The sequence below is a fragment of the Mytilus galloprovincialis genome, chromosome 4 (assembly GCF_965363235.1).
Source record: "Mytilus galloprovincialis chromosome 4, xbMytGall1.hap1.1, whole genome shotgun sequence".
Lineage (NCBI taxonomy): Eukaryota > Metazoa > Mollusca > Bivalvia > Mytilida > Mytilidae > Mytilus > Mytilus galloprovincialis.
This window is the reverse complement of record NC_134841.1, coordinates 99140802-99166965: the sequence shown is the minus strand read 5'-3', so window position 1 is coordinate 99166965 and position 26164 is coordinate 99140802. Positions and strand designations below refer to the sequence as shown.

The window sequence follows — 26164 nt, the reverse complement described above, 5'->3', positions numbered from 1 at the left end:
GAGTGTAAACTACACTACAAACCAGACAAAATATTGGAAACTTAAAATTCGAAATTTTCACAAAGTCATATTCATACAGGTTTACAATATTCAAAATCTTTATAAAAAGTATGTTTCCTAGCTTAAAGACGGAACATTTATCGCATGAAAACAAACGCTTTTTGTTTTCAGCGTCATTATTATAACTAAAAACGATAGACACAGGGGAAAACAAGACATAAAGGTTTCATATATATTTTTTTGTGTGTGTTTTTGGAATGAGTATAGGTACAGATCACAGAAGTTTAGGAGGTTTGGAAAATTGTGTAACTGTAAGTGACTGATTGCGTCTGAATGATTTATTGTTGGATAGTATAAGACAACGACAACTTTTGATGTAATAATAACAAGTTATCTTAAAAATAGACTTTGACAAATGTACTCTTGCTAAATAAAAAAATAAATCTGTTTGGTTCAAGTATGTAATACATTGTTGTTGAAAACCACAATGTATCATGACCGTTGTATCATGCAATAAATCTACCTTATACAGTGTAAATAGCAAATTGTATCACTATCATTATTATTTTTTTTACATTAGAAAATAATCACGCGAGCTCAACTTTACAGCTTCACATCAAGCTTTGCGTACACTATAGTGCTTTTCAGATGTATAATATAAATAAAGGAGATAAAATGGATTAGCGTTGGTTCGTATAAAAGATATCATGAGCCCGAATCCAACGCTTATTTACTGTCTTTTAATTGAACTACTTCTGTGAAGTCTTTACAGTTCTTTCATAGTTGATTATCAGTAGCAGTGAGTTCGAATAATAAACAACTATCTAAATTAATGCTGAAGAAACAACCTTTAATTGGTAATAGGCAGGAAGTGGATTTTAAGCACGAAAAAAAAAACAATTTCAGTATACTGTACTACATTTCCTGAATATTTTCCGTAATTTACAATATAATGCATATTTCAACTGCTTTTTCAGTATGTTACCAATTGTTTTTGGAATAAACATAGCAACAAATTCGAATATATGTCGGGGTTAAAGCGCTCAACGATACCCTGGTCTACGACCGCTGTATAATAACACGACATTATAACATCTACTGTTACATCAGTTGGACAATGTTCACCTCATCAGATCGACAAAAAAACCCAATTCAATTAACAAGCACTAAAAGACAAAAAAAGTAAAATAACAGGAATTGTTTTGGTCGCTTTCATCTTTGGTTAGCCTTTTCTATGTCGTAGCTGAGTTTGAATCAAAGAAAAATTTCTTCTTTAAAACTATTCCATTATCTGGCTTAGTAGTGTTTTTGAATGAAAAAGATATATAAACAGAACGATAATATATTTACAAAGAGCCAATTGTTATGGAAATGACCGTAGAAGGTTATACGTGCGACAGAAAGTGTGACGCTGACCTTGGAAACGTTATTCTTAGGTTAAGTTGACACAAAGTAGGTATTTATTTATCATGTTGTTTACCTATTTGGCCAATAAATAGCTGATCTTGTTTTATTGCAAACATTTTGATCAATTATGTTTATTTATTTACTATTATACAAAAATAAGATATCGTGGTGTTATTTCCATTGAGACAACTATCTATTAAGGACAAACGGACTTAACTATAAACGGTGTAATTGCCAATGAGACAACTATCTACTAAGGACAAACGGACTTAACTATAAACGGTGTAATTGCCAATGAGACAACTATCTACTTTAGGACAAACGGACTTAACTATAAACGGTGTAATTGCCAATGAGACAACTATCTACTAAGGACAAACGGACTTAACTATAAACGGTGTAATTGCCAATGAGACAACTATCTACTTTAGGACAAACGGACTTAACTATAAACGGTGTAATTGCCAATGAGACAACTATCTACTAAGGACAAACGGACTTAACTATAAACGGTGTAATTGCCAATGAGACAACTATCTACTAAGGACAAACGGACTTAACTATAAACGGTGTAATTGCCAATGAGACAACTATCTACTTTAGGACAAACGGACTTTACTTTAAACGGTATTATTGCCAATGAAACAGCTATCTACTAAGGACAAACGGACTTTACTTTAATCGGTGTTATTGCCAATGAGACAACTCTACTAAGGACAAACGGACTTTACTATAAACGGTGTAATTGCCAATGAGACAACTATCTATTAAGGACAAATGGACTTTACTGTAAACGGTGTTATTGCCAATGAGACAACTATCTACTTTAGGACAAATGGACTTTACTTTAAACGGTGTTATTGCCAATGAGACAGACAACTCTACTAAGGACAAACGGAATTTACTGTAAACGGTATTATTACCAATGAGACAACTCTACTAAGGACAAACAGACTTTACTATAAACGGTGTAATTGCCAATGAGACAACTATCTATTAAGGACAAATGGACTTTACTTTACACAGTGTTATTGCCAATGAGACAACTATCTACTAAGGACAAACGGACTTTACTTTAAACGGTGTTATTGCCAATGAAACAACTATCTACTAAGGAGAAACGGACTTAACTATAAACGGTGTAATTGCCAATGAGACAACTATCTACTTTAGGACAAACGGACTTTACTTTAAACGGTATTATTGCCAATGAAACAGCTATCTACTAAGGACAAACGGACTTTACTTTAATCGGTGTTATTGCCAATGAGACAACTCTACTAAGGACAAACGGACTTTACTATAAACGGTGTAATTGCCAATGAGACAACTATCTATTAAGGACAAATGGACTTTACTGTAAACGGTGTTATTGCCAATGAGACAACTATCTACTAAGGACAAACGGACTTTACTGTAAACGGTGTTATTGCCAATGAAACAACTATCTACTAAGGAGAAACGGACTTTACTGTAAACGGTGTTATTGCCAATGAAACAACTATCTACTAAGGAGAAACGGACTTTACTGTAAACGGTGTTATTGCCAATGAGACAGACAACTCTACTAAGGACAAACGGAATTTACTGTAAACGGTATTATTACCAATGAGACAACTCTACTAAGGACAAACGGACTTTACTATAAACGGTGTAATTGCCAATGAGACAACTATCTATTAAGGACAAATGGACTTTACTTTACACAGTGTTATTGCCAATGAGACAACTATCTACTAAGGACAAACGGACTTTACTTTAAACGGTGTTATTGCCAATGAAACAACTATCTACTAAGGAGAAACGGACTTTACTGTAAACGGTGTTATTGCCAATGAAACAACTATCTACTAAGGAGAAACGGACTTTACTGTAAACGGTGTTATTGCCAATGAAACAACTATCTACTAAGGACAAACGGACTTAACTATAAACGGTGTAATTGCCAATGAGACAACTATCTACTTTAGGACAAATGGACTTTACTTTAAACGGTGTTATTGCCAATGAGACAGACAACTCTACTAAGGACAAACGGAATTTACTGTAAACGGTATTATTACCAATGAGACAACTCTACTAAGGACAAACGGACTTTACTTTAAACGGTGTTATTGCCAATGAAACAACTATCTACTAAGGAGAAACGGACTTTACTGTAAACGGTGTTATTGCCAATGAAACAACTATCTACTAAGGACAAACGGACTTTACTGTAAACGGTGTTATTGCCAATGAGACAACTCTACTAAGGACAAACGGACTTTACTATAAACGGTGTAATTGCCAATGAGACAACTATCTACTAAGGACAAACAGACTTTACTGTAAACGGTGTTATTGCCAATGAAACGACTATCTACTAAGGACAAACGGACTTTAGTGTAAACGGTGTTATTGCCAATGAGATAAATCTACTAAGGACAAACGGACTTTACTATAAACGGTGTAATTGTCAATGAAACAACTATCTACTAAGGACAAACGGACTTTAGTGTAAACGGTGTTATTGCAAATGAGACAACTCTATTTAGGACACACGGACTTTACTATAAACGGTGTAATTGCCAATGAGACAGCTATCTATTAAGGACAAATGGACTTTACTTTACACAGTGTTATTGCCAATGAGATAACTATCTACTTTAGGACAAACGGACTTTACTGTAAACGGTGTTATTGCCAATGAAACGACTATCTACTAAGGACAAACGGACTTTAGTGTAAACGGTGTTATTGCCAATGAGATAAATCTACTAAGGACAAACGGACTTTACTGTAAACGGTGTTATTGTCAATGAAACAACTATCTACTAAGGACAAACGGACTTTACTGTAAACGGTGTTATTGTCAATGAAACAACTATCTACTAAGGACAAACGGACTTTACTGTAAACGGTGTAATTGCCAATGAAACAACTATCTACTAAGGATAAACGGACTTTACTGTAAACGGTGTTATTGCTATTGAGACAACTCTACTAAGGACAAACGGACTTTACTTTAAACGGTGTTATTGTCAATGAAACAACTATCTACTAAGGACAAACGGACTTTACTGTAAACGGTGTTATTGTCAATGAAACAACTATCTACTAAGGACAAATGGACTTTACTGTAAACGGTGTTATTGCCATTGAGACAACTCTACTAAGGACGAACGGTCTTTACTGTAAACGGTGTTATTGCCAATGAAACAACTATCTACTAAGGACGAACGGACTTTACTGTAAACGGTGTTATTGCCATTGAGACAACTCTACTAAGGACGAACTGTCTTTATTTAGAACATATCTTATTAAAAAGTCACGTTAACAGCATATGCATATCAATACATTAATACATTAATACAAAGGGACTTTAACTTTAATGGGTTCATTGCATTAGCTCCAATTTTTTTTTTATCAAAATCAAATCTTTCATTGGCGCCACATTTTACAAAATCAAATCTTTCATTTTGCGCTACATTTTACAAAATCAAATCTTTCATTTGCGCCACAAGATTAATATATTTCATTTGCGCCAAAAGATAAAAAAAAACTACATGTGCGTCATTTTACAGGAAACATATATGCAAGAGTTTAAATGTTCATTGCTGCATCGTAAATAAGATTTGTTTTAGAGTATTCACCATGGGTAACTAGGTATCTAATATAAAACTAAGAGTATATAACTCGTCTAAACATCAACCCAACAATGTTAGATCTGTAAATTTGCTTTCGCAAATTTTTTGGTTCTTCCCTCGCCGGGTTTCGAACCCATGCTACTGAGATATCGTGACGCCTGCACTGTAGCCGTCCCGCTAGACCACAAAAAATACAATAAATACAATGTGCATAAATAAAAAGATCACTATCATTAAAAATGTCAAAATATTCGTAAAACTATTTCTTTTAAAATCCAACATTTGGTAATAAAAAATTATAAAAGTGAATAAAAGAAACCGTAAGAGTATGTGCGATATCCGGAACATTTTTTAAAAAGGTGACACATATATACATAGACTTTTTCTAAAAATACATGCATATTCACATAAACTTGACACAGTTTCAAACTTTCATACATTTAAAGAATTTAGACACTAGCATGCAACAACTCATTGCGTGGTCAGATATTGTTTTCCCATTTCATCAACCTTTTTTTCCGATGTAATCACCAAACAAAAAGCTATGTCGCCGATAATAAATTGAAGTTTATCGAATATCAATATATGCTTGGCATTCTAACAGTACATAAAAAACGGATTATTCAGTACAACACGTTTCACATACATTACTATTGAAATATTCGGTTCACACATCACGTTATTGTACTACAAGGTTAAAATTGTCTGTGGAAAATAGAGACATATTATTACAAAATGATTTGCAAACTCCTAGCTAAGTCTGTAAAAAAAAAAAAAACCCTGACAATTCCCAGAAAAGTTAACCCGAGAAGGTCTAGACTGTTCTGTGTATCTCTCTTTTGTAAATCTGTTATGAAAAGATAACGACTTATGTCTGTATCCCTTTAGAAATGTAAATCTATAAGAGGTACAATGGGCTGCTTATAAACCTTTGGTATTCGTAAACTTAACAACAGCTAGATCGATACTGCTGTTGCCTGACTGTCATGCCACCAGAATACCACCAACCCAATACCTAGTGCTTTATTACCGACATTCCATTTACACAGCTAACCATACATATTTTTGCTGTTCTGATGAGGCCCTTAATGACCTCAGACGGTTTATATTTTGGTTATTCTACAATTTTGAGTCCAACATAACTCATGAAAGAATGAGAGTGGCCAAAAAGTCAATTTTAAGTTCAGAAATTCATATTTTATTCAGTTATTATGTTTCGCTTTGAATGTTTCAAAATGGGGTCAATTCTTAAGGACATAGCGAATTATGCATGCTTGACACTGGTTAAAAGACATATTCAAATTAGACACAAAATAGAATGCAATTCTATATATAGAATAAGTAATGATAGATTATGTTTTTATATAATTATGACATAATACTACATTTGTTTGACAAATATCTTACTTTTAAAATTTGCCTCAAATACATGTTATTCGAGATTTTCACATGGAAGAAGAGCTTAAATTCACTGTTATCTTCCGAGCCGTTAGGCGAAATGTATACAGTGCACTGACAAAAAATATGAGCCCATATCCCATGTAAAGCCCCTATAACAATTATAATATACTGGAGTGTTTGATTTCAACATTAATTACAATTCTGATCATCGTTTTTGTATACAGGGATCCTGTAAAACTTACCAATCATTTTTTAAGGATGAGGCGGGATATATCAATCCAGTATAATATATTGCTTTTATCTAAGTTTTCTAAAGTTATTTAGTTTCATATGAAAAAGAGAGAAAACAAAAGGACAACAATCTAATGTAACAATTTCCTACAGAAAAAACGACACTCGCCATTTTGCAGTGACCATAAGTTCTTTAAATAATTGTAACCCCAAGATAGCCGAATAGTTAAACTTGCATCACATTGAACAATTGTTAGTCAATAAGGGAGCAACCATTTAACTTTTAAAAAAGGGGGGTATGTTTTTTGTCCGTGTCAGAATTTTATACATTTTATATTTGTTTTTCGGCGCTTTCAATTAAACTTTTTTTTCCTTCAAAATTTAATACTTATAGGTGTGGGGAAAATCTTGATTCAGATTATCATATTTTTTGCCATCTGCTTGACCACAATATTTGTTTTCATCAAATTGGGGATCAGAATATTTTTAGGAAAATAATCATACTCCCCCCTTTTTTTGAAGTTAAATGGTCGTTCTCTAGCGAGATTTTGAAGTTAAATGGTCGTTCTCTAGATAGCGTGATTTCTGAGATACAGATAATGAACGCAAAATGACTGAATGATCTCGAAACTTTGACGTTATTGAACAGTCTGAACCCGTTTTCGGTCTCTATCTTTACATACAATTTAAAAACTTTCATTTTATTGTAAAAGTGTTAAAAGGAGGATTTCTTGTTCCATATTGCATGTTTTCACCGAATGAAACCTGTGATTTTACGTTTAAGAAAAAGTTGTGAATCTAAGTTTAAGAAAAAGTTGTAATCGTAAGCCAATGAAAAAATGTGTTTTCTCAGTAAAATTTTATAATACTACTAACCTATATTCCTAAATACAGAGATTCGAAATAAACCCCAGTCATATAATTTAAAACACGATGTCAATCAAATAAGTCCCTGGATTTAATTGCACATTAGCCTAGTTTAGACAGACAACATAAACTCGTTTGTCGTAATGGTGTCGGATATATTAGTACTTATTATAATCAGTTTTACACATTTGAACTTCTAATGAAATTTTCAGCATTAACATTCCGATAAATGCAGAGCTGTTGGGATGGGGGTTACTTTGACGAAGGAATTCAGGGGCGTGTCCAGGATATTTGAAAGGGGGGGCGTAGAATAAAATATTTCGCCGAGCGAAGCGAGGCGAAAATTTTTTTGGACCTTTTTTGGCTTAAAAACATAAAATAATAGAGAATTGCACTAATGTAACGGTTCCTGACTTGGAGCATGTATATTTTATAGTTAGAGTGTCAAGGCTACCATTTCCATGCCCCTCTGACGCGTGGCCGATGGAAGACAATGCAGGGGAGATATTCCTGAATGTCTCTAATGTAGCAGGAGTTGCGTATATAAAGACTGAGAAGGTTTAAAGGGTAATTATATAGTATACTGACAAAACATATACAAGTGATACCTCGCCACGCATAAGGGGATGGCAAATAGTGTACTATAAAACTGTAATTTCTCACAAAAATAGTTCGTAGATTTTGCTAAACATGGATTTAATATTAACACTAAACAACTACATTGAACTGTGCAAATGTTAAAAACGTGTATCCGTTCTCGAGTTATTGTATTAAAACCACCGGGATGGAAGGACCGACGGAAAATGTTGTTTGTGCTGTATTTATACCACTCTACCAAGAAATTTGTTTTGCATGCACACGTATAAAAATTGCGGTTTTTATCCAACGCAATCATAGGTTTGAACCCCGTTCTGGATATCATAGTCAAATCTGAGTGACCCCTTCCAAGGCAACGCGTAAAAAAATAACCCCATTTTAGACAATTTAGCTGAGAATACAACCCCTTTTGTCAGAATATACCCAGTATCATATATATATTAATATACCCCCCCCCCCCCCGGTATATTTAGAATGGCTATGGGGAATCGAAGTTAGTGTCACACAAAACAACCAAAATTCATGTATTATACTGATTTACTTACCGTTTTGGTTGTTTAAAAAAGGTGTCCAAGACACCTTGATACGATTTTAACCCTTTAACCCCCAATCCCGCCTGTAGGCGTGATGGCGACAACCATTATTTGGTGGCCCGTATGACCCTCCATACTTTTTTTGAACTGCCCCAACTGAACTGTCATGATAGCAGGGACTTCAACCAAGCAGTTCATGGTCCATCAACTCTTCTCAGATGTCTGTTCATGAAAATTTGGCACTTTGAAAGCTGTTTAAGAGTTCAAAATCGGAAAAACATGAAAAGTAGCCAAAATCAGGTGGGGGTGGGCATCTTTTGATGGCCACTACGTAACTGGAAGTGACTGTTGGTAAAAACTATTATCATATATGCATGCATAGGTGGTATAGGAACACAACGAGGTATAATATGGCCAATAGGAATCTAGTCTGTAAAATCTAGGTCACCGTTTTGTCAAAAATCCATAAAAACGGACATTTAGGCTGATTTTCCAAAAATGTCTTGGGGGCGAATGAGTTAAGGTCTTTTGACGTTTTGTTTTTGACATCGACATCTTTGCGAATTCTTTATCACATCAACAACAATGGATACTAATCGCAGAGTCGAACACGCCGGACTCCGAGAAACGAAATTTTACGGTTGATGATGACCCATCAAATTGGGGAATCAGTATAAAAAGAAATCAGAGTATGTGTTTAATTAATGAATATGATAAATTGCCATCATTCAATACAATACTAGCAGATTATAACGATAGTTTTTTTTTTTTTTTTTTTTTTTTTTTTAAAGGGGGGGCGTACGCCCATTACGCCCTTACCTGGACCCGCCCCTGGAATTAATCAAAAGGAAAATATCAATAGGAACTTATCCGGGGATTTGGTGGTAACAGTCAATACCAAGCATATATTACCAAAACTGGTAAAGCACTGTTACTAGAACGGACAATTGTCAGTTATCAAACACAAAACCAGAGGCTATAAAAAGCCTTGGAATTTTCGGATATAATATAAGGCGAGTCCAACCAACCAGTAAACAAAAAAATAACTATTTTCTTCACCTATTTCTCCATTCTAAATTTTTACAATTATTTTTCAGTTCAATTGTAATAACTCTGCAATATACCAAAAGTAATACAAGTTGGAGTATCTTTATGAATAGCATATATAGTGTCAATATTAAGTTGGTACTAGTTTCCTCAACATAAATGTGTCTGTAAGAATGATACTTCTCTGCGAAAGATGTTTGTCAATGGACCCATCGAACTACAGATAAAGGATAGTTGTAACAGTTAAGTCTGCCTCATATCTTGACTTACATCTAGAAATTGACAATGCTGGTTGGTTGAAAACAAAACTTTACGACAAAAGATGTGATTTCAGCTTCCCAATTATGAACTTTCCATTTCTATGTAGCAAATAGTAAAATCACAAAAATACTGAACTCTGAAAAATTCAAAACGGAAAGTCCCTTACCAAATGGCAAAACTAAATGATAAAACACATCAAACGAATGGAAAACAACTGTCATATTCCTGACTTGGTACAGGCATTTTCTAATGTAGAATAGGGTGGACTGAACCTGGTTTTATAGCGCTAAACCTCTCACTTGTATGGCAGTCGCATCAAATTCCGTTATTTTTACAACGATGCGTGGACAAAACAGACATAATCGGTAAATAGTCAAAATATGGTTACAGCAGTCATCACTGAGTTACAATATCAAAACAAACAAATATATACAAAAAAGCACAAAAGCATGTATCAAATTAAAAAAAAAAACACATTCATCATAGGAAGAAATTCTTATTTTTTCTTGAGTCCCTCTAAATTTTTTACAACGTGTGAAGTCCCCTCAAGTAGGACATCATGATGGCATTCATTAAACGATTGAAGAGTGGCTTCAACTTTACCACTCAAATGCTTCATTGTAAGCTGCAACCTAAAACCAAGGAAATTACGAAAGTAGACGTAATCTCAAGTGGGAGGGATATATAATGCTGTAATAAGGCTATTTTAAAGGGAAATATCACAATATTATCATGAAATGATCTTCTTTTTTTACGTAAAGTTTAGATCTCAAGCAATCATCATTGTCACTCAGCATCTAGATGTAAATTAAGATATGAGTCACATTTAACGTTGGTATCCTTTATTCAAAGTTCGTTTGGGTAAATACGTTCAACGTAGTCACATCGCTTTGATTGATTTAGTGTGAGGACACAAAGAGAAATAGGTTAGTCTGGTATAGTATTCATATCTAAAGATTAATGCATACATTGATCACATTTATTTTGCAGTTACAGCTGCATGTCTCAAGGTTTATCGATCAGATACTAGTAAGTTCGCTGACTGAAAATATCATTTTATCGTTTTATTATTGAGTAACCATCATGCTTAGCTGTGCTGATACTAAAGAATCATAAAACACTATCGATACACTATTCTGTTTAAACTTGAAAACCATTCCTGAAAATGTAAATACTATTAAAACATATTAAAGTATGACTGATGTCAATAAGGGCATTCAAGCACGCTCCTGAAGAGGGTAGACTTGGTGATGATGATGGCCGTCCGTGTGTCTGTTCCTCTGTCATGTCCGTCTCATTTCGAAATCGCTATTGTTAGTCATGATGGGATATGTTTTTAACGTTCACAACCCCGAGGGTGGGTGGGGGGTTGGGGGCACTGACTATCCTTTCGGGTATAACTGTGCCAACAGCACATGCCAAATCTTACCCTATTCTAACCAGTAAACATTGAAAAACATACCCTGTTCTTAACAGAAATGTTGAAAAACATACTCGGTTATAGACCCGCTCAGAAAATGTATACCCTGTTCTAGACACGTTTTTTTACTACAACTGACCAAGGATTAAGAATAAAGCATAACAAAAGATTTCTGATCAACTCTTTTTGCTCCTATAAACAGTTAAATAAGTGATCCTGTTCTAGACAAATACTTTGTTTAAAAACAGACTGCCTGTTTTCACCAGCAGGGCATAAAAAAGCGACCCTGTTCTAACCAGCAGAACATGAAAAAAGGGACTCTGTTCTAGGCAGTTAAGCCCTTGCCAAAGAAGAGCATCTGCTATGATGTGCAGGATTCATGTAAAATGTCGTTGCCACGTCCTGTGAAAATGGGGACGTTAAATCCGATTCCTCTTGTCAAGAGAGTAACACACTTTTTGCACATAAACAACCCTTGTAACAACTCTGTGAGGGGTCCGTAGGTGGTCAGTTACAAGGCAAAATTTAGGTCTCTTACTGATATACTCTCCTATACCAGTAACAGTCCAAATTGCCGCGATCTTTATTCCGGACGACCTCCATCACAGGACCTACCTATTGTATGCATTGCTTATTTGTTCTCGCCAGGAACATGCCTGAATTATTTGCCACTGCACATGTGGCAACCATCGATTGATCTTTAATCCCGTATCCGAGTTATTTTAGGGGTTTCCCTTATATTAGCAGATGATGGTTTGGGCATTTCTTAATCTGGTGGAATACCTAAATGATATCCGGAATTCCTCCTAGATCTCTTATCAGCATTTATTAAAATTTTCTCATTACCTTAATATATATATAGGGAAAACGGTACTATTTATTCTGCCATAGGCGACAATATTAACATTTTCTAAATTTACCACTTTTTAAGATAAAAACCTGGATAAAACAGTTATATGTTGTGTTAGTACTTTATTATTGTGTTTTAAAAATTAAAGCCAAATAGTATCATGACCAACTTCCAACGAAGCTTGTTTATGTTATCCATGCCCACCGTCATTTTGCACCAAATTTATGAAATTTTGCAAGTCTTTTCGAATAATTCTCTAGAAAATATTTCAATAGGTTTCAAAATTTATATTGTAAATATACAAACTGCAGTTATTCATAGATAAACAAAAAATATATTGTACCCTTACATCCAATCACAGCGCTCTTAAGTTGACTTCCTACGCCCTGTCTTGGGTACACAAAAGGCCAACCTAATGCTGGGAAAATTAAATACTACCGTTTTCCCTATAATTCAATTGTGTTTTTCTGAATAGTTTAGTAGTCTTTATGAGATATATAGTTTCTTACAATACACCTAGATTTTGTTTACTTAAATTTTGATAGATCTTTATTGAGTTTTGATTTTAATTAATTATGCAATAACAGGAGCAGATTTGTTGGCCATAGACTTTCCTACAGCTTTACAATTAAATGTCTACAGTGGATGTTATGTAGAAAGTCAACTTAATCAATTATTACTTATGAACTTCAGTATTGATAATATCTGGCGGATAACCGTTTTTTTTTAAGAAAAAAGATAGAAGGTTACAACACATATATTTTCTCGTACGACGTTTATATTAAGTTATAGTTATTGACCAAGCAAGTCGGTATATGCCATTTAATCTGCACAGCATTAGATGACCCAATAACCTGAACGATGTAAGAGTTATGAAGCCTGATTGATACTATAGTATGATTGAATAGTAGTCTAGCGTTAGGATTTACAGACGGCATTGAAAAGTCAACAAAAAGTATGTAATGATGTCGAGGCCACAACATGAGGTCAATAGGTGTCAAAAGAGGAGAAGTATATAGCAAAAATGCTTGGATCATGAAAACGTATGCCATCGAGTATCCTAGTTACGGTAATAGATAGTCGGTAGGTTCACGTTTGATCAACACAGAAAAAATACTTTTTTAACATATTGTGTTTTTATCTATGCAAATAAAATCATACTTGGTTTTTTTTAAGATCAGTGTTTTTCTAAACTGTTTGCAATAACTTTGGGAAGCTTGTGCTACCAACACGAATGTAGTGTTACCACAGACACTTATATAGGCTTTGTCTGTTGCCCAATCCAATTCAGTTTATTTGAATAAACTACTGTTTAACCCAAATTCCATCGTAATGTTATCTTTATTCTTAATTTGACAGTTTTTGTTTAAAAAAAGTGCCAAATTCTATCGTAATGTTATCTTTATTCTTAATTTGACAGTTTTTGTTTCAAAAAGTGTCAAATTAATAAGTACAATTGATCTGTATCAGTAGTATAGATTTTATTTATCTAAATTTGATTTCTTTCCTTTATCTCATGAATACTGAGATTTAAACGCCAACAACCTAACGGTTGCCATTTTTACTGATTTGAAAAAAAAAACATAATGCCTAAAGGATAACTTGAATATTGATAACTAACTTGCTGTTTTCTGCTCTTTATTTGGGTTGCTGTCTCTTTGACACATTCCCCGTTTCCATTCTCTATCATCTTCTGTTAGCTAAGGATTCAAGAATATGAATAAAAATCATTTAAGAGGCGAGAAAGGAAAAGAGGGCAATTTATTTTGATTGATGAACATGCGTAAAAGCTATGCTCTCAATATAACTAAGAGAAATGTTTTAAAGGTCACAATCTTGACAGATGTTTCGTCCCGGATTCCCCTATAAGCATGCCAATTATCTATATCAAGTATAGTGCTGCCAATGTTGAATGGCCACAGACAGAAAAACCATTCTGATTCATAAATGAATAAAGAAAGATACTGCAACTCATTGACACAAGTGAGGTCAAAACGCGCCCCCTTTTGTTAAATCATTGACACAAGTGAGGTCAAAACGCGCCCCCTTTTGTTAAATCATTGACACAAGTGAGGCGAAAACGCGTCCCCTTTTCGTTAAATCATTGACACAAGTGAGGCGAAAACGCGTCCCCTTTTGTTAAATCATTGACACAAGTGAGGCGAAAACGCGTCCCCTTTTGTTAAATCATTGACACAAGTGAGGCCAAAACGCGTCCACTTTTGTTAAATCATTGACACAAGTGAGGCCAAAACGCGTCCCCTTTTGTTAAATCATTGACACAAGTGAGGTCAAAACGCGCCCCTTTTGTTAAATCATTGACACAAGTGAGGCGAAAACGCGTCCCCTTTTGTTAAATCATTGACACAAGTGAGGCGAAAACGCGTCCCCCTTTTGTTAAATCATTGACACAAGTGAGGCGAAAACGCGTCCCCTTTTGTTAAATCATTGACACAAGTGAGGCCAAAACGCGTCCCCTTTTGTTAAATCATTGACACAAGTGAGGCCAAAACGCGTCCACTTTTGTTTAATCATTGACACAAGTGAGGCCAAAACGCGTCCCCTTTTGTTAAATCATTTACAAGTAATAATAAGCAACTAAAAGCGTTTGGTAAGCTATTATGATTTATTGGGTAAATTTACAAATCTATAACATTCAGTAACAGTTATGCAAGTTTCATTCGGTTGGCCATGTCCTAATCAATGGCGACAGCAATCAATACATTAAGAAGAGCAGGGCTATTTTTTGTATAAATCTGAAATATTAATCTGAAATTGATATAACCTAAGAAATAATAATGGAAATGTCATTATGATTAGTATCTGAAGGCAAAATATCAACTGTTCAGCCACTCATATCGTCATAGGTGTGACGTACACTATTGCGTGTTTAGTGGCGATAAAATCATTGACCGAATGGTCAATAGCGTCATTTAGTTCGTCTGTATTAATTCTTGTTTGAAAAAGGGTCAGTTGTTATGCATGCTTAAGCTTTTCAAATATTATGCATTCTACTTTAATCAATTGTATGGTTTTACTAAAAGTAAGGTTGCAAATGTGTTCTATAATTTAAACCCTACAACTCTCTAACTGATTTATGTATTTAAGGTATCCAATATTTGAAATATATAATTAGAAGGATAAATAACAAAAAGAGGCATAACAAACATCGAAAGTCAAATTGCAAAAAAGTCTAATGTTCAGTCTAATGTTAACTTTAATAATTGTGGATTTTAAAAAAAAACAACTGATTGATAAAAATTTAAGTAAATAAAGTGTGTCGTTTTTTTTTAATTTTTATTTTGTTCAAGTACTTTCTACTCGTCCAAAATTACAATATCGGATTGGGGTATCTGGTAGGAACGGCGGCCCAGTTAACTCAGATACAAATTTGATGCTTTACGAACATTATCGAAAATAACGGAAACCGGAAAGTTTGTTTTAGTCCTCCATTTTGTTTAAGTTATTTCAGTGGTACAGACAAATCTATCGTTTTATGCTCTCTGTTTACAGGCAAACGAAATATAAAAAAATAACTACTTATTTATTGTACATTTAAATTGATATTTGATAATGATAACAGATAACTATGGGAATTTAGAAGTACAGTGCATCATAAGCCTATGAAGGCTGGCTGATATAAAATATGTTTCATATTTGTACTATTATGTTATATCAGGCTGCACTTTAATAAAACAATATATATATCCCAGCGCCATAATGACTACAGTTTTACAGTAAAAGACCTTTTTATTCGTATTACAATAATAAAAGTCTCAATAAATTTAAACAGTTAAAAAAAAAAAAAAAAACATATATGAAAAAGGAATAACACTGACTGCAAAATTTTAAGTCAAAGATTGAGTAATCTTGAGCTTTATGCAAAATAAATGGGGAATGTGTCTAGGGGATACAGAACATGCACCCCTAATGCATATATCATTATAAAAGGACATAACTCTGACAAGAATAATGAAAGTGACGCTACCTACATTCGTATTTGATCTGAGTTTTGTGGTAATAAGCATTGCGTATAAGTTGCATAACATTTGGTTTAGGCAAACTTAAGTTGGAAATCAGAACCCAATTTTGGAACGAACGGACGAACGTACGGACGCACATTCAGACAGATAAGGATAACATTTAATACAACCCTCGCTAAGGAATGATTCTACATGTATTTCATACATTTACTGACTAAAATAAGACATACAATATATGTTGAAGAACACGGAGGTTCATTTGCTTTCCTCGTCTGGTAATATTTTGGATGTCACCATAACAAAATTGGTTTTTTTTTCAAAGAACAGGATTTATTTTCAATTAATTTGAAGCTCAGCCTACTTGACAGTTACGATATCAGCAGGACATACATTGTGAAAATAATGTGATCTGTCCTTGAATCTACATTGACGTTAGTATTTTTCACTAAATATGCTGTTTTTATAAAGATCAAGCGAAAAGGACAGTAAACTGCACAAAGTTCACCAAATCAATACTAACGCATGTTCTGGCCTTGAATCTGATTTGACTCTTATTGTTTTGATTTTGACTATAAGTTCCCGTCTCATCATTCTATATATATATATATATGTTTGTCTTCCTAAACCCTAGCAAAAAGGACAGTAACCCTGAGGTGTTGTCAATAAAATCAAGATTTAAATATACAAACAGTAAACTATTCACCTTATCCAGGTTTACGTTTGTATAATGTACTACAGTTGAAACTATGGTCATTGATCGGAAATGAGAAATTATCTATATTTCCGATTTTTTTTTTACATTCATAGTTTATCACGAAGGTCATCGTGCCGGTGCACGTAAAGTTCTTTGGGTCAGAAAAGTTCACTCAGACAGTTCTTTAGGTTAATTAGATTCAGTAAACGTAAATTGTTGTATTTTATTTGACTAATGCGAAGGTGAATGACACATGTTGACGGATTGACGTATTTTCTGCTGGTCGGTCGTTACTATATAAAGTGAAACTTTGCAGCGCAATGTATCAATATTGTTTCATACCGTTGAATGCATTACTGAGAATTTTCTGTTGGAATATTTTAACAACATTACGACGAAATGCTAGACTTGATTTCAATCATAATCATCGTGGTATTACTTATAGTAGACTACTACAAGAAAGATAAGAAAACAGAGCACACATGGCAATGTCTAGAAAACAACTTACCACCCGGAGAAAATGGTTTACCCGTCATCGGAGAAACCTTTCAATTTCTTCTTAAAAAGGTAAGCATTATTTTGTGTTCGTTATTTATTATTGCAAATTGAAATTAAGGTCGTGATTGAAAATATTTAGTTTAAAGGATTAACGTTATTTTATTTGATAATTTGTATTTTTCTAATAAGACAAACCAATGCTTTTATCGCATAAATATTTATATGTATATATTTAAAAAAAAACAGATATGATTTTCTGTAAAAACAAGAAATGAAATTTAGTTTTATTCATATAAATTGCAGGGACAGTTCTTTAAAGAAAAGGCAGCAATATATGGCCAGATTTATAGAACACATTTGTTTGGGAAACCAACAGTTCGAGTAACTGGGAAAGAAAATGTGAGGAAAATTCTCTATGGCGAAAATAAAATCGTAAGATCGTCATACCCAACCTCTGTTAAAAAACTAGTTGGCTGCAATGGTCTGACCTTTTCTTCTGGTCTGGTACACGATAACAGGAAGAAACATCTGATGCAGTTTCTAAGGACGGACTTTGTAAACCAACATGTATCAGGCTTGTCTGAATTTGTTAAGGAAAGACTTCAACACTGGTGCAACCATTCATCAATTAATTTATATGTGGAAACTAAAACTTTGATTACCGAAATAGCAGCCAAATTTCTCATCAGCTCTGATATTGACAAGTCAATGACGGAAAGATTGGTTCCGTTATATGAAGACTTTACAAGCAATTTGTTTACTATTCCTATCAACATTCCAGGGTTCGGTTTTCATAAGGTATGTTTGTTATTTTATAGATTTTTTATGGATTTATTACTTATTGTGGTAGTTCGTTTAAACTTGTGATTATTTGTACTTAATATATTCTAATGTTCATAGCCGTCTCAAATCTTATATAACTCCATGCGTCTGAAGCACTCTCTTGGATTTACCTTCAATAGGAAACCTCGAATCCAAAGGATGTATAAATACATAAAGACGTAAAAAAATATATGACCAAAGACATATAAAAAGAATAGCAAATGTATATGTCTAGATAAATCAGAAGGAAAATTGGTTCTACATAAACTATATTAACTTGAAGGAATGTGTTTTTTTCTTCATTAATCAAACAAATTAACTATAAATGGAAAAAGAAAACATGCATTGCATAAAGCAGTTTGAATAGATATTTTCTAAATATTATGTTTGACATATAAGTTGATATATTATTTAAAGGATATTTTAAAACAATTCATGTAATCAAGTATTGATTTCTACATTTCAGGCTCTTAAATCAAAGGAAAAACTTAAAGTATTATTCAAGGAAGCATTACTGTCAAATAAAGATCGTTCTTTGGGAAGATTTCCTGCCGTACTTGAAGCTTATGGTGCATCCTTAGACAAGGACACTTTCGATGAAGATGTTTTTCTCGATGGCGTATTAGAACTTTTGTGGAATGCTAGCGAAACAACGAGTAGTAGTGTCTTCTGTTCGGTTTATCTGCTCAACAAACACCCGGATGTTGTCAGTAAAATCAAAGCAGAGTTAGTTGAGAATGAAATTACAAGTGATTCAACAGAATCGCTCAATCACAAGCAGCTACAGTCTTTAAAATATGTGGACACAGTTGTGAAAGAACTACTAAGAGTGTTGCCCCCAATAGGAGGAGCCTACAGAGAAGTTATAGAGGAATTTTCTGTTGGAGTGAGTACTTAAAATAACCAATCAGATAACTGCTCCATTTCAATCATTGCTTTATTTTTTACTTCTTCGGTAGCACTGTGAACAAGTATAATTTCTTGAACTCTCGTATCGATTAAGACATCAGAAATGCATGATATAAACTTGGCAACCGAAGTTTTCAATATTGTAATTTTCTTAATTATTAAAATAATGAGTTTTTAAAAATCTATCAAAATGTGAATCTATAGAATTCTATATAAATGCAAGTCCAATTAAATTATATTAATCTAACTTAATTATTTTGAACACATTTAAACTTCTTATTTGCAAACCGTACTTGACAACTGTTACATTGTATTAATAATTTGTGTTTCAGGGATATACTATTCCAAAAGATTGGACTGTTATTTGTGGAATCAGAGAGACACAAGAAAATGATAAATCTTCTGAAGATCCGCTTTGCTTTAATCCCGAACGGTGGAACGAAAAGAATAGTTCCAACATACCATTCTATACATTTGGTGGTGGAAAACGAATATGTCCAGGACAAGCGTTTGCAAAACAAGTTTTAAAACTATTTATTGTAGAACTAGTCAGAAATGTAGAATGGACAATATCTAATGAAGATTGTGAACTAATATATTTTCCTACTCCTCAACCTAAACATAGCATGAATGCTAGTTTTCATAGACTAAGAAAATTCGACCAGTTATAAAACATTGAAAACGTACTTTAAATTGTGTCATACATGAAATAGCTGTGCCATTATTGAATAATCCCGGTCAAATTTTTATACTTTGTGCAATTTTTTTTATGTTGTTATTTATTTCTATATACAATAAATATTGTTTTATATCGTTTGTTTATTTTTGTTAAAGTGTGTAACAACTAGTTGTTATACTTTTAGACGACAGATTGAAAATGTTGATCAAGGAAAACAAATAATAAGTTGCTTGCATGTCTCGTATTGATTATGATAGTTAAGCCAATTGCAACTGATGGTTCTTTTGATGTTGTGCTGTTACACCACTAATCCGAGGTAAAGTGAGCGCTTACACATACTTAACTTTTGAAAAGAAAAATACGGTGCAAAAAACCTTTGACTTGGAAAAGTTATTTTTTGTGCGTCATTCAACCCATATGATAACTGACACTGAAGTATTAATACACATAGACAGTGATATATGAGGGTCGTTAAACATTTATATGATAAAAACATATAAACGTATTTGGTATACATGCGCTAAAAACAGTTTTATTTAATTTTTTTTTACAAAAAATGAATTTCTAGAGAATTACAGTGATTGATAAATTATGTTATCCTGCTGTTTTTTTTCCATTGTTTTGCATCAATATATGAATACAAATTGCGGATCAAGCTAATTCATTTGTACAGTCTTTACGCGAGTAATACTTTTGTAAGAGTAAAGGATGACGGCGGAAAATACATTTGTTGACGTTTTGAAAATATACAATTAATAATTTGAATGGTTGTTTTAGAAAATAACTTTTCAATTACAATAACAAGTTTAGAATATCTCGTGTAAGTAGCAAAGCGTTGCTATTAAGGGTTAGCGAAGTAGGTGCATAGTGGTGCTATAGGAAATGCGTGTTATGGGTTTTGTTCTAGGGGATACATGTTGCTCTAGGGGATGCATGTTGCTCTAGGGTAAGGGTGTTGATGATGGATATAAGTATTGCTTTAGGGACTCCCTGTTGCTCTAGGATATGCGTGTTACTGTAGGATACGTATACTACTAAAGGGAATATATGTTGCTCTAAGGTATGCGTGTTGGTCATGGATATGCGTTTGTTCCATGTTTTAATGTTATTCATAGATATGGAAGTTGTTCTAGGGTATGCGTGTTGTCCAGGGGAATGCATGTTGTTCTAGGGTATGCGTGTTGTCCTAGTAAGTGCATGATGCTCTTATGGTTATAAGTTGTTCATGGCCAAGTGTATTGCTGTAAGGAATGTACGTTGCTATAAGGTGCACGAGTTGCTGTAGGGTACGTATATTACTCCTGGAAATATATATTGCTCTAAGGTATGCGTGTTGCTAATGGATATGCGTATGCTCTGCTCTAGGTATGCATGTCATTTATAGATATGCAAGTTGTTCTAAGGTATGCATGTTGTCCTACGGAATGCATATGTTTCTCTAGGGTATGCATTTTGTTCTTAGGTATGCGTGTTGCCCTAGGAAGTGCATATTGCTCTAATAAATACGCGTTGTTCATGGCCAAGTGTATCGCTCAGGAATGAATTTTGCTATAAGGTACACATGTTGCTGTAGGGCATGTAAGTTGCTGTAAGGTACGCGTGTTGCTGTGGGGTGTGTGAGTTTCTCTAAGGTACACATGTTGCTGTAGGTAATGTGAGTTTCTCTAAGGTATGCGTGTTGCTGTAGGTAATGTGAGTTTCTCTAAGGTATGCGTGTTGCTGTAGGTAATGTGAGTTTCTCTAAGGTATGCGTGTTGCTGTAGGTAATGTGAGTTTCTCTAAGGTATGCGTGTTGCTGTAGGTAATGTGAGTTTCTCTAAGGTATGCGTGTTGCTGTAGGTAATGTGAGTTTCTCTAAGGTATGCGTGTTGCTGTAGAGTGTGTGAGTTTCTCTAAGGTATGCGTGTTGCCGTAGGTAATGTGAGTTTCTCTAAGGTACGCGTGTTGCTATAGGGTATGTGAGTTTCTCTAAGGTATCCGTGTTGCTGTAGGTAATGTGAGTTTCTCTAAGGTACGCGTGTTGCTATAGGGTATGTGAGTTTCTCTAAGGTACACATGTTGCTGTAAGTAATGTGAGTTTCTCTAAGGTATCCGTGTTGCTGTAGCTAATGTGAGTTTCTCTAAGGTACACATGTTGCTGTAGGTAATGTGAGTTTCTCTAAGGTATGCGTGTTGCTGTAGGTAATGTGAGTTTCTCTAAGGTATGCGTGTTGCTGTAGGTAATGTGAGTTTCTCTAAGGTACACATGTTGCTGTAGAGTGTGTGAGTTTCTCTAAGGTATGCGTGTTGCTGTAGGTAATGTGAGTTTCTCTAAGGTACGCGTGTTGCTATAGGGTATGTGAGTTTCTCTAAGGTGTCCGTGTTGCTGTAGGTAATGTGAGTTTCTCTAAGGTACGCGTGTTGCTATAGGGTATGTGAGTTTCTCTAAGGTACACATGTTGCTGTAGGTAATGTGAGTTTCTCTAAGGTATCCGTGTTGCTGTAGGTAATGTGAGTTTCTCTAAGGTACACATGTTGCTGTAGGTAATGTGAGTTTCTCTAAGGTATCCGTGTTGCTGTAGGTAATGTGAGTTTCTCTAAGGTACACGTGTTGCTGTAGGTAATGTGAGTTTCTCTAAGGTACACGTGTTGCTGTAGGTAATGTGAGTTTCTCTAAGGTACACATGTTGCTGTAGGTAATGTGAGTTTCTCTAAGGTATCCGTGTTGCTGTAGGTAATGTGAGTTTCTCTAAGGTACACATGTTGCTGTAGGTAATGTGAGTTTCTCTAAGGTATCCGTGTTGCTGTAGGTAATGTGAGTTTCTCTAAGGTACACATGTTGCTGTAGGTAATGTGAGTTTCTCTAAGGTATGCGTGTTGCTATAGGGTATGTGAGTTTCTCTAAGGTACACATGTTGCTGTAGGTAATGTGAGTTTCTCTAAGGTACGCGTGTTGCTATAAGGTATGTGAGTTTCTCTAAGGTATGCATGTTGCTATAGGGTATTTGAGTTTCTCTAAGGTACACATGTTGCTGTAGGTAATGTGAGTTTCTCTAAGGTATCCGTGTTGCTGTAGGTAATGTGAGTTTCTCTAAGGTACACGTGTTGCTGTAGGTAATGTGAGTTTCTCTAAGGTACACGTGTTGCTGTAGGTAATGTGAGTTTCTCTAAGGTACACATGTTGCTGTAGGTAATGTGAGTTTCTCTAAGGTATCCGTGTTGCTGTAGGTAATGTGAGTTTCTCTAAGGTACACATGTTGCTGTAGGTAATGTGAGTTTCTCTAAGGTATCCGTGTTGCTGTAGGTAATGTGAGTTTCTCTAAGGTACACATGTTGCTGTAGGTAATGTGAGTTTCTCTAAGGTATCCGTGTTGCTGTAGGTAATGTGAGTTTCTCTAAGGTATCCGTGTTGCTGTAGGTAATGTGAGTTTTTTTTAAGGTATCCGTGTTGCTGTAGGTAATGTGAGTTTCTCTAAGGTACACATGTTGCTGTAGAGTGTGTGAGTTTCTCTAAGGTACACGTGTTGCTGTAGGTAATGTGAGTTTCTCTAAGGTATCCGTGTTGCTGTAGGTAATGTGAGTTTCTCTAAGGTACACGTGTTGCTGTAGGTAATGTGAGTTTCTCTAAGGTACACGTGTTGCTGTAGGTAATGTGAGTTTCTCTAAGGTACACATGTTGCTGTAGGTAATGTGAGTTTCTCTAAGGTATCCGTGTTGCTGTAGGTAATGTGAGTTTCTCTAAGGTACACATGTTGCTGTAGGTAATGTGAGTTTCTCTAAGGTATCCGTGTTGCTGTAGGTAATGTGAGTTTCTCTAAGGTACACATGTTGCTGTAGGTAATGTGAGTTTCTCTAAGGTATCCGTGTTGCTGTAGGTAATGTGAGTTTCTCTAAGGTATCCGTGTTGCTGTAGGTAATGTGAGTTTTTTTTAAGGTATCCGTGTTGCTGTAGGTAATGTGAGTTTCTCTAAGGTACACATGTTGCTGTAGAGTGTGTGAGTTTCTCTAAGGTACACGTGTTGCTGTAGGTAATGTGAGTTTCTCTAAGGTACACATGTTGCTGTAGGTAATGTGAGTTTCTCTAAGGTACGCGTGTTGCTATAGGGTATGTGAGTTTCTCTAAGGTATGCGTGTTGCTATAGGGTATGTGAGTTTCTCTAAGGTATGCGTGTTGCTATAGGGTATGTGCGTTTCTCTAAGGTACGCGTGTTGCTGTAGGGTATGTGAGTTTCTCTAAGGTACGCGTGTTGCTATAGGGTATGTGAGTTGCTGTAAATAGTTATCAAAGGTACCAGGATTATAATTTAATACGCCAGACGCGCGTTTCGTCTACATAAGACTCATCAGTGACGCTCAGATCAAAACAGTTAAAATGCCAAACAAATACAAAGTAAGGTACGCGTGTTACTGTAACAATAGGGTATGTGAGTTGCTCTAAGGTATGCGTGTTACTGTTACAGTAGGGTATGTGAGTTGCTCTAAGGTATGCATGTGGCTATAGGGTATCCGTGTTGCTGTAGGTAATGTGAGCTTCTCTAAGGTACTCGTGTTGCTGTAGGGTATGTGCGTTGCTGTAAGGAATGCGTGTTGCTATAGGGTGTGTGAGTTGCTCTAGATAATTTATGTTGCGTTAGGATATACGTGGTTATCTGTGTAAGAATTGCAATTTTTGTACATGCGTGAGGCTGTAGTGTTTGCATGTTGCCCTTTTAGAGAATGCATGTTGCTCTATAGTATGAGAGTTGCTTATGAATATGGGTGTTTCTCTAGCAAATGCGTGTTGCTTTAGGGTAAGCTTGTTGCTCATGAATATGCGTGTTGGTCCAGGGTATTCATGTTGCTCTAGGGAATGCATGTTGCTAGTATGAAATATTAAACCAAATTATATACCTTTGCTGATTGAGGACAAAGATATTCATTGAATATATTTTGTAATGGCATAATACAGGCTTTATGAATGTATGATTTACAAGTTGGCAGCCACCGAAGCAATTATGCCATTTGATTAGTGACTTTCTGTTTTAAATATTCCTCGAAGTTCAGTATTTTTGTGATCACTTTTTATGTACTAAAGTTGTTTTTTTATTTGGTTCACATGTAATAGAACATAAAATTAAAACAGAGAGCATGCAGATAAGATATATAAACAGCATATATTACAATATATAAACAGCATATATAACAATGCTTACGTTGTCATAAAACGGGAGGTTTGGCTAGCAAATAAACCAGGTTCAACCCGGTATACTACTGTTGCCTTTATTTAGATCCAGCAAAGGCATATTGAAATACATGCAAAACTCTACTTATAGTTTTCAAAGGTACCAGGCTTATAATTTAATACGGCAGACGTGCGTTTCGTCTACATAAGACTCGTCAGTTTCGCTCAGATCAAAATAGTTAGAAAGCCAAACAAGTACAAAGTTTAAGAGCATTTATGACTGAAAATGCTGAGTATTTCGAATAATTCATACTGTTGCAAACAGTAAATTTATAAAAATGACCATATAACTGATATTCATGTAAGCACCGAAGTGCTGACTACTGTGCTAATGGTACCCTTGGGGACGAAACGTCCACCATCAGTGGCATTGACTCAGTGGTGTAAATAGTTCTCAAACTAAAACTTCACATCTAAACAGGCTTAAACTGTAGTAAGATCTTAAATGTAGTGAAGACATCTAATATAAAAAAAAAGAAGATGTGGTGTGAATGCCAATGAGACAACTATCCACAAAATGACCAAAATGACACAGACATTAACAACTATAGGTCACCGTACGGCCTTCAACAATGAGCATAGCCCATACCGGATAGTCAGCTATAAAAGGCACCGATAAGACAATGTAAAACAATTCAAACGAGAAAACTAACGGACTTATTTATGTAAAAAAGTGAACGAAAAACAAATATGTAACACATAAACAAACGACAACCACTGAATTACAGGCTCCTGACTTGGGACAGGTACATACATAAATAATGTGGCGGGGTTAAACATGTTAGCGGGATCCCAACCCTCCACTAACCTGGGACAGTGGTATAACAGTACAACATAAGAACGAACTATAAAAATCAGTTGAAAAAGGCTTAACTCATCAGATGGACAAAAATACAAGTGAATAAGCCTTTTTTAAAACTGTTGGTAAAAGCTTGAATGGTCTTCCCCCCAAAAAAACCTGTTAAGGTCCTTATCCCACTTTTCTTGCAAAATGTTCTAAGTTGTTTGAATTTTTCTCAGTACAGATATGCCAGGCAGAAATTGAAATTGCACAAAATAAATGTATGGGTTCCCTTAACCAAACGTTGATATTTGTATTACAACTGTTGATTGACAATCAATCAAGCAATCATCGAATA

General features: G+C 34.8%; 1 protein-coding gene across 1 annotated transcript; it reads left to right on the top strand.

Annotated features, from left to right (window-relative positions):
• The first annotated feature begins 17100 nt into the window (after positions 1-17100).
• On the top strand, positions 17101-19957 carry LOC143070879 (cytochrome P450 26A1-like). The gene is made up of 4 exons (XM_076244989.1): positions 17101-17484; positions 17719-18213; positions 18704-19123; positions 19479-19957. Exons 1-4 carry the CDS (start codon positions 17317-17319, stop codon positions 19815-19817), a joined length of 1422 nt encoding a protein of 473 aa, XP_076101104.1. The 5' UTR covers positions 17101-17316; the 3' UTR covers positions 19818-19957.
• The last annotated feature ends 6207 nt before the right edge of the window (positions 19958-26164 follow it).

What these genes read in the sequence shown, in the direction of transcription:
- LOC143070879 (XM_076244989.1), top strand. Translation starts at nt 17,317, where the DNA reads ATGCTAGACTTGATTTCAATCATAATCATCGTGGTATTACTTATAGTA. An exon ending in CAGGGTTCGGTTTTCATAAG is followed by an intron (nt 18,214 to 18,703) that starts GTATGTTTGTTA and finishes TCTACATTTCAG; the next exon opens with GCTCTTAAATCAAAGGAAAA. An exon ending in TAGAGGAATTTTCTGTTGGA is followed by an intron (nt 19,124 to 19,478) that starts GTGAGTACTTAA and finishes TTTGTGTTTCAG; the next exon opens with GGATATACTATTCCAAAAGA.